Genomic DNA, 10,741 nt, shown 5'->3' on the forward strand with positions numbered 1-10,741 from the left:
AAAATCAACTCCTCAAAATGAATTTTTTACAGATCACATGCACCATTTTATTACTAGGTGAGTAAGTGAAAACTGAGCAGACATGATGAAATGAAAGCAAATTATTGTTAAAGAGTTCACTTTGTAAAATATAGATTTTTTAATGTCTAGTTTTTTGTTTAAGTCTATGATTTAAAACTACAATGTGGTGAGACATACTTTCAAAATACCTTAAACAAATGCCTTTTTTTTCTTTCTTTCTTTCTTGGGTTTCCGTGATTGCTTTTCCTGCTATTTTCTCTCAGTCTCCATCAGTTATTCCTGTGACTCCTGGACAGTCTGTTACCTTGGAATGTGCTGTGAAAAATGAAAATGTTTCAAGGGTGTGGATGATCTGGATTCGCCAGTCACCTGGAAAGGCACCAGAAGGTGTTTTACAGTACATGGCTGACAACAAAATCTACAGAGCTCCTGCGATAACAGATCGATTTGTACCTTCTAGAGATACAGTCAGGAGTTATTATCTTCTCACAATTAATAATGTCCAAGCAAATGATGATTCCAAATACTACTGTTTTATTCACTATGACAGTGGAGATCAATCATGGGGAGAAGGAACTCGAGTGCAAGTGCTGAGTGAGTACACTTGATACAGTTCAAACTAACGTATTCACAACAGTAGTTGACTTGTTTATAAGTGATTGTAATGACAACGATTACTGCATGTGGGTATCTTAATATGTATCTGCTGAACCAGTTTCCTTTACAGGTTTCACTGAGTTTATTATAAACAATTTTATTAGATAACTTTTTTTTTAATCTTTTGAAAGATGATCATACTAAAAAGGCAATGTAAATGTAGACAAAAATGCTAACTATTTAAATAAGTGAATTATATGTGTGTTTGGTTTAGTGTGGATAAAATACAGTATCTCACAGTGGCCTAGTGGTCTTACTGATTTGATTGGCCAAAAAAAAAACTTTCAGATTTTTTCAATTCAGCATCAGTCAGACTATTTGTTCACTTCTGAAAATCCATTTTTATAAACATTTGTAAATTAGTATTGACATACAGTAGTTCATGAAACTTGAATACAACTTTTTTTTTTTTTTAATAATGTATTTCCTGTTTGTAAATGTTTTTCAATAACCTGTTATTATTTTTATTATTATTATTTTCATCCATTCTCTAAATACCCATTTGCTATTCCAGTATTACAGCCAGCTAAAGTGGCATTAAAGAGAAATGTACTGTAAAGTAAAACCAACAAATTATATTAACAGAATACTTTTACTAAAAATATGCCTTAAGAAAAATAAATAGAAAATCAGGTTAATTTTTTAAACAATCCATATTTCTAACTTGATTGGTATCGGTGTGTTTGCTAATAAAGCTGAAGTGCTGTAACTGCCTGTAACTCTAGATACAATTCACCAGCTCCATTTCTTACAGATTTAACTTGTGTATTTTAAACAAAAAAGTAAAATGTAACGAAATTCAAAATAACAAACAAGAAAAAATATATGTTGTTAAAATAAGTAAATGTTTTGTGGTTTAAGGTAAGGTATCACACATACACATCATTAAATTAAAAAAAAAACAAACTACAAAATAAATAATACACTGTAGAACTCTGTATCCCTTCCACGGTTGTTTCCTGACTTGTGCTTGGTGCTACTGGCACAGACACTCAGTCTATACAACATTTTATATGAAAAAGTGGATTTAGAGAATCATTGGAGACACAAAAGGCGGCACGGTGGCACGTTTGTTCCTGCCTTGTGCCCTGTGTTGGCTGGGATTGGCTCCAGCAGACCCCCGTGACCCTGTGTTAAGATATAGAGGGTTGGATGATGACTGACTGACTGACTGGAGACACAAAAAGGAATTAATTCGTTTTCTGACAGATTTACACGTAGCTGAAATCCAAATAAAATTTTTCAAAATAAATATTTCTTAATTTAATCTTACACTTTTTTAATAATGGACTTTAATCCTCTAACTGTTATAAAGGAACTTGAGATGCTGTGCTTTCTGTTGGGTGCTAACTAAAATAATCATAGATCAACTAATGTTGTAAATCGTTTTGAATTAACTTTTAAAATATGATTACAATTGTATTGCAGTGCTGAACATGTTTAAAATGTATATTAGTTAAATAAATAATGCGTTATCAACAAGGATTTCATGTTCTTTACTGCCTGAATAACATAAAGTAATGTGATTTTTTTTTTTTAATACTTTTTTAATTCTTATATATTACTCACATTTCTAAGCACAGCAGATTTCAAGCTAATACCAGCTTGTTTCTGTTTACTAATTTTGTTTAATGTTATTTTTGAAAATTTAGTTTATGGGCATTGACTGAAATATATTCATATTTGTATTTAAAACTTAGTTATGTATGCATTTATTATAATTTAGGTTTCATCAAGGATTAACAATTTACACTTAAACTTAAACCATACACTGATAAAAAAAAAAACAGCAAACATGTGGTATTGCTTAATCAGCTCTATATATTGTAACCGACTCGACTCTGCTTTTTCCTGCGTTGTGTAAATAATTATCACGTAGGCACGTTGAGTTAGAACACGAGCTTTTATTTTCCTCCTTCAGTAAACCCCCTTTGCAAAACAAAAATAGACAGAGCGTCACATATACGTCTTCTTCCCTCTGCCCACACAGCGTCCACGACACTTCTGGCGTTAGAGCCAAAAACGTGGTGTTCACCGGTTGTGAGGTGTAACGCTAATTAACGCCCGTACTACAACAGATTATACTGTTGATTTACTATAAACTGTTTACAGGGATCAACGCTTTTGGGGAAGTTCATAACAAAAAAATATATATATAAACAAAATTATAGATAACATTTTACACTTTGCTACATGCTCCTCCCTGAACTTCACCAAAATAGTCAGGCATTAACAGCTGACTACCTCAATATATCCACAGTATACAACATATGTGTTACCCACTACACTGGGAAAGTGACTAAAGAAGGTTGCGCAATCCTTCTCAAGTACACTCGCACTGGGGGTGCCCCATACACCCTCTCATCTATTTGACAACATTCCTTCTCAACTTAACAATACTCGTAGCATTATCATCTATCACTAAAGCAGCATTTAATCATTTATTTTTTCCAAAGGTTACCATCAACACTAACATCTGAATTACAACAATAATGATTTAACAAAACCAGTAACAGAACGCTTTTTAAATGGCACAATTTCTTGAGACATATTCTGAATTAACCGATTAACCGGTTTCACTACTCTACCCACCCTAGTTTTAATTCTTGACACTGCATTGTTTCCAATTGAACTTTCAGCAACTGAACATCCACTGACATTGTCTAAGCCATTCACCGATCTCTGGTCCAACCCGTCCAACACCTGTCCACCTATCCGACCATGGTCCACGATCTCGTCCTTCTTCTCATCTGTCTGGATATTGATCTCTTCTTCAACACTATAAGAATCATTAGGTGGCTCGTTAGAATCAGAGGCGCTCAATACCCAATGTGCCGTTCTGTCGACTGAATTCACTTCGGTCCTCCCCTCTAAAGTATTTGCCAGCATCTCATCTTCAGACCCACAGCTAGATTCAGCTGACTCAGCAAATGAGGATTGATGGTCATCGTCTTCAGTCTCCAATGGCAGAAAGTTAGCAAGTAATAGAAGATTCCGGTGCACAACCTTCTCGTCCACTACTAATATTTTTAATCCGATAAGTATGACACCTTGGATTTTTTTTAATCACGACATATGGAATAGACTCCCATCTATCTGCTAATTTTCCACGCCCTCGTTCACTCTTGTTCGCCAGTAGGACGCGATCTCCTTCGACAATCTCGTGACCCCTCACTTTTCTGTCATAATTCTCGGCCTGGCGCTGTTGACCTATGCTGGCATTGGTCTGAGCAGTAGCTATTGCTTCTTTCAGATCGTCTCTCATTTTCAATACATACTTGTCATAATCAATGAGATTGCAGTCCCGTCCGACATTGTGAAACATCACATCAACAGGTAGCCTTGGCACTCTACCAAACATTAAGTAGAAGGGTGCATAGCCTGTTGTCTCATGCGCAGTGCAGTTGTATACAAAGGTTAACGTCTGCAACATCTGAGGCCAATTCTGCTTTGCTCTTGGAGGCAAGGTTCTGATCATATTTCCCAGCGTTCTATTAAAACGTTCTGCACTTCCATTTCCCATAGGGTGATAGGCAGTGGTCCTGGACTTTTTTACACCAGACACTAACAGTAGTTCCTGGATCAACTGACTTTCAAAATTGGCTCCCTGATCAGAATGGATTCTTTCGGGAAAACCATAAACACAAAAGTACCTGTCCCAGAGCTGACGGGCAACCTGCTTAGCCGACTGATCACGGCACAGGAACGCATGGGCCATCTTCGTAAAGTGATCAGTAACAACCAAAACATCCATTGACTTCCCATGTGAATCTTCTGCTGACCAAAAATCTATACAAACTAATTCTAAAGGGCTTGCGGTTTTGATGCTTTCAAGAGGGGCTCTACCCTCCGGTTCTGGTGTCTTGCTTACTACGCAGCGCTTGCAGGACCTAACATACTCCCTGACATCACGCTCCATATTTACCCAAAAAAATCTCTGTCTTGTCAGGTACAGGGTTCTATATTGTCCTTGATGTCCAGCTTCATCGTGCACTCCCTGCAGAGCTTGTTTCACCAGTGAGGTGGGGACAACATACTGATGAAGCCTCTTTCCAGTCAAAGGATGTTTAATCACTCTATACAATATCCCATCTAGCAACTTGAGTTTTTCCCACTGTCTTAATACCTTCTGAACTTCAAACATCTCCTTCACTCTCTCTCTCCTGGATGGTCTTCTTTCCCGGGCCACATAATAAAAAACCCTCGATAAAACATTATCTTCCTGCTGTCTATCCTGGAGTTCCTTCAGAGAGAATACAGGCAGAGCACACTGTCCTGGTGGGATCAACTGCTGAACATCTTGGACAAGCCAAGAGGATGCTCTCCCTCTTGTTCCTTCATCCCACTCAACCTGACCATCTAGCACTGCTGCGACTTCCTCGTTACTAAGGGAACAGTGTCTCTCTTCCGAAACAGACTCCACTTGTCGTATTTGTTGACGGTTGGCGCTCAGATGGAAGACATTCTGTACGGTACTATCTTCAACCAGTTGTGCTTCATCGATCAGAGCCCCATAAGGTTCAGTCAGAAGCCTCTGACCGACTCTGGCTTTTACAAATGGTTGTCTACTCAGAGCATCTGCAACTACATTCTTGGGGCCTGGAATATACTGAATGCCAAAATTATATGGCGCTAACTTGGACACCCAACGTTGTTCACAGGCATCTAGCTTGGGTTTGGTGAGAATATATGTCAATGGGTTGTTATCTGTCCATACAGTAAAAGGATGACCCTTAAGCCAATGACTAAATTTATCACAGACTGCCCATTTCAATGCTAAAAATCCAATCGATGGGCGGATATTTCATCTGCGCACAAGTCAATGCTTTACTTGCAAAAGCAATGGGACGCGCCTTACTTCCCCCCTCAGAAACCTGAGAAAGTACTGCTCCCAATCCATCAAGTGAAGCATCAGTTGAGAGAATAAAGGGGCGGCTAAAATCAGGGTGAGCCAACACTACTGAATTCAGCAGGGCATCCTTGAGACCACTAAACGCTCTGCTATGCTCTGGAGTCCAATCACTTCGGCTAAGTTTCCTAAAAACAGCTGCGCCCCTAAATTTACCCTTTTTAACGGTTAACATTGCTGTCAAGGCAAAAAGAGGCTTAGCCACACTGGAGCAATTTTGTATGAACCTCTGGTAGTACATTACCATGCCAAGAAAGGATTTTATTTTCTTCGCTGAAGGGGTGACCCCGTCTTCTGACATAAGGTCTGATTCAGTCAGAGCAGCAATAGCTTGCACCTTTTCTGGGTCAGTGGCAACTCCATTTTCACTGACAACGTGGCCTAAAAACCTAATACTACGCCGAAGGAAATGACATTTTCTCGGGGCCAATTTTAGGCCGTGCTCACTTAGCCTACTAAAAACCATTTCAAGTCTTTTGATGGCTTCTGCTTCACTGGGAGCAAAAATCAGCACATCATCAAGGTAACACAGCAATGTCAAAAAATTCTGGTCACCAAAAATATTCACCATCAGACGCATGAAACTGGCTGGACTGTTACACAAACCTTGAGGCATTCTGTTGAATTCGTGGAGACCCACTGGAGTTGTAAAAGCAGTTAATTTCTTATCCTCCTCATGCATCGGAATATTATAAAACCCAGATGTCAAATCAATTGTACTGAATACGGCATTACCTCCCAGGGCAGCTAAACAATCAGCCTGGTGCGGAACAGGATGTGCATCTTTTACTGTGCGTGCATTCAACCACCGGTAGTCAACACAGACACGCAAATCGCCATTCTTTTTCCAAACTAGAACGAGAGGGGAAGCCCACTCACTAGAAGACTTCTGAATGATGTCTTTCTCTTCCATTTCAGACAGGACCTCCCTTAACTTCTGATACTGCCCTGGGGGAACACGACGATAGGGTAACCGGAAAGGACGGCTATCTGTCAGAAAAATGCGATGAACAAAGTCTTTGGCCTTGCCACAGTCCAACTTATCCTTGGAAAATATGTGTTCATACCTCTTCACAAGGTTTACCAATTGACTCTTCCAATAAGTCGATACCTCACATGCATTTACATCGATACCATCCATTCCTAGGCTGTTCAACTCATCTTGCAAACTGGAAGGTAAAGAGGTACTAGCAGTACTGACTGCATTATTCAAAACGTCTTGTGTTTTAGCCCCTAGCACCTTAGCAGTGTCACAACTCAGCCTCTGGTCAAAATCTTCCAGTGCCACGCATGGTGATACATCAGCAATCCTTGTATTTTTTCTGAGCGTCACAGGCTTGTCACTCAAATTCACAATCTTCACTGGGACCCATCGATCACCACTCATTGAAGCTACTACTCTTCCTACTAAGATGGTTTTACAGTGCGACTGACATTTTGGTGGTTCTATCAGTATAGCACTTCCACTGGAAATGGGTACGTGGAGAGAGCCTTCCCCACACTATATGTTCCTTACTGGGCATTAGCGTCACAGCACTGGTTAACTTTGCAGTTCCTATCACATCCGGAATTTTGTCACCTCTCCATCTGGTTATGCCAGACAGCATGCTCAAAAACTGTTCAATATTAGCTTCATTGGCGGAGTCAGGAGTGTTCATTACTTTCCAATAATGTGGATATTGTTTGAACTGACTCGACAGATGCTTTATTACATTAGTACCCAGTATTAACTGGTCACGTTGACCGGGCACCACCAAGACAGGGACACTCATCACTTGGTCATAGACGTTAAGCTCCAATTCATAAACGCACTTTGGACGCACCTGTATCCCACCACATCCCACTAAGACAACATCTGTTGGTGTCTGAATAACCTCTGGCAACAAACTTCCTTCTGCAAGCTTCCTTTCTGCATCCTCACTCATCGTGCATGCCATCGAACCAGTATCCAGTAAGGCCAATAACGGAACTCGACTATTTACTTTCACATCCGTGTAGAACAGACTGTCTGCTTTCTCCAATTTATGCACATTCTGGCATATGACCAGACCTCCCTTTGGAGCCAACCTGCTACTCTCCTCGTAAATGGAAGCCAAATCTTCTTCAAGATTGAGGGTCTGACTTAGTAAGCTCACACTCTGCCCCCCCAAATGCGAGCAATTTAGTTTCCCTGGTCGGTCACCTGAGCATCTGGATGAACAGTATGCGGATGTACTTTTGTACAGTCCCTCTTTTGGTGACCAGTCTCCAAACAAACAAAACACCTTCTTTCTCTCATGCAATGTTCACGTGTATGGTGTGTCTTATCACCACATATTTTACAGGAAGCCCGAGCCACCCACTGAGTTGGCTGCGGAGGAGAAATGGCTGTCCGTGCCAAAACTTTCTCAAACATGTCTAGAACTCTCTCCAATGCTCCCACCTCTTGATTATTGTGCACATCTACCTTCATCTGTCTGACGACTTCCGGCATGCTTGTCGCTCCATAATCACATTTCTCTACTGCAAAATTATTAACAGCAGTAACAGCCGCTGGTGTCCTACCAACCTTGCTCGTCTTAATAGGTTTCTTCCTTGCCCAGTGCTCCCTCTGATGCTCATCAATAGCCTCCTGAACCTCTGGAGCTGACCATTTACTAATCGGTTTACATTTAAAAACACTGGCAAGATCAAAATCTGGGCAATTTCTTATGAATATCATAGCAATCTCTGTAGACATGTGTTCCATCTTTGCACCTTTCTTCCTCAAATGTTTATCAGCCCGCTCAGCAGCAGTGTTCAGCCGAACCCAATAATCTACGGGACTCTCATCATCATTTGGCTGTGTGGCATAAAAGTCTGCTACTGGGGAGCAAGACTCCGGATTCTCGCTAAAATATCTCCTCAATATTTCATATATTACTTCGGGGTGCAAAACACTATTTAGGGTCATACTACTCTTCAATCCAACTTTGACAATATTTCTTGCCCTCCCCAAGAGATAGCTCAGCACCTCGTCCGCTTGTTCTGGGACAGAGACTCCCTTATTTCGTAGATAAACTTCCATAATATCTATCCACTCTTGCACTGTGTGTTTGTCTGACTCATCTCCTCTGAACACTGGTGGTTCCTTCCTGTCTGGCTTTACTACAACATTTAGTTTGGACAGATCGAGAGTATTAGACAGGGGATCAGGTCGGCTAGCAGAAGGATGAGTCATGAAACTGTCTGGCGTGTCAAAAATCCTACTAGCCAATAACCGACTGGCAACAGAATCACCAATCTGGGCACCTAGCTCCCCTATAATATCACGTAACTGCTGTAAAGTATCAGGGGCACTATCGGTAGGAGTTGAAAACCTTGGCTTCACAGAGGGTATGTCACTTGCCTCCATGGTGTCCGAATGCTCTCTATAAATTGACTGCCTAACCTGCTCTCCTGTAATCTCCTTTGCATGCAATAATCTTTGACCCCTCCCTACTACTGGGGTCACATCTATAAAATTCAATCCACGCCCCCCACTAGCCATATCACAATAGTTAATACACGAAGAATAAAAGAAAATATGTATATAACTGACTATAAATACACAATTTACAGAACAAATATTACTATATAATTAAACAATTCTTAACATCATATCTATATGAAAAAAAAAAACGTAACAAATACAATACTACAATAACCAATAAAGTGTTCTTTTAACGTCGTTAGCTCTCACATAAACTGACTCCTCCGGCTCACAAGAGAGGACGCCTTAATCTTCACGGCACTTGCTTGACCCCGGCGACCGGCAGCAGCTGATCTGATGAATCCGGGTCACGGCACCATTTCTGTAACCGACTCGACTCTGCTTTTTCCTGCGTTGTGTAAATAATTATCACGTAGGCACGTTGAGTTAGAACACGAGCTTTTATTTTCCTCCTTCAGTAAACCCCCTTTGCAAAACAAAAATAGACAGAGCGTCACATATACGTCTTCTTCCCTCTGCCCACACAGCGTCCACGACACTTCTGGCGTTAGAGCCAAAAACGTGGTGTTCACCGGTTGTGAGGTGTAACGCTAATTAACGCCCGTACTACAACAGATTATACTGTTGATTTACTATAAACTGTTTACAGGGATCAACGCTTTTGGGGAAGTTCATGACAAAAAAATATATATATAAACAAAATTATAGATAACATTTTACACTTTGCTACATATGACGCTGTTATATTTCCTCTATTTCTCCAGGAAGTGACCTTCCTCGTCCGTCTGTTCAGGTTCTTCCTCCCCCACAAGAGCAGCTCAGTGGTTCAGGCCAAGTGACTCTCAGCTGCCTGGTGAGCGGCTTCTTCCCAGGGTACATAGACATCCAGTGGAGTGTGGATGGTCAGCGAGTGACGGACAACATTCAGTCCAGCCCGGTGTCCTTGGACAGCAGTGGAAATTCTTACCTGGCCATTAGTTACCTGAAGCTGGCTGCTGCTGACTGGAAGAGCCATGCGAGATACTCCTGTGTGGCCACTCATGAGTCCAGTAAGGTCCCAGTCATTGGCTCCATTGCCCCTCAAGACTGCAAGCCTCTGTAAAGAAGATGTTTCTTGAGGTAGCTTCTGCGTTCACTTTTATAAAGAAAGAGAAAAATTGTTTTGTAAAACTGATTTTATTATACTGACATTAAAAATGCTAGCTCTGTTTATTGTGTTTTCCTTTTATTAAATGATACATAATACATCATTCTCAGAAGACTGTTTTAAAGTGAGTTTGGAAAAAGAATAAAAAAAAATGAATTAATGAATGACATATTTCATTAAGAAATTTTATAGGTGGGTGTCTGCTAAATTAAATGTTAGAGTAATTTGATTGCTAATTTATATACAGTCAGTGTATGATAAGCAGCAATAATACCCATAGGGGAAAAAATCCATATGAAGGTTGAAACAGAAAACAACATCAGCCCAAATAAGGGTACATTTTGGAAGTGTAAAAGTTATGGTATGAGAAAATTCTGAAGCCATAACAAAACAAATCATAAGAGGGCACTTGTGTAGCATCCTGTAACCCAGGACTTCATTATATAAAATAAACACATGGTAGGGATGAACCATGGGAAAGCATAAAAAACAGGAAAATTAAAACAAAAAAAAAGTTACCACACCGGGGCTCACTTCCTGGCTCCACGGTCCATGA

At 40.3% G+C, this 10,741-nt stretch overlaps 1 gene segment (V, D, J or C); it reads left to right on the plus strand.

The window, feature by feature from the left end:
- Positions 1-258: 258 nt before the first annotated feature.
- Positions 259-10,140, plus strand: LOC120514922. The segment is given in 2 exon segments: positions 259-615; positions 9,803-10,140. Coding segments are annotated over 2 exon segments (585 nt in total).
- Positions 10,141-10,741: the final 601 nt, after the last annotated feature.

The sequence above is a fragment of the Polypterus senegalus genome, chromosome 1 (assembly GCF_016835505.1).
Source record: "Polypterus senegalus isolate Bchr_013 chromosome 1, ASM1683550v1, whole genome shotgun sequence".
NCBI lineage: Eukaryota > Metazoa > Chordata > Cladistia > Polypteriformes > Polypteridae > Polypterus > Polypterus senegalus.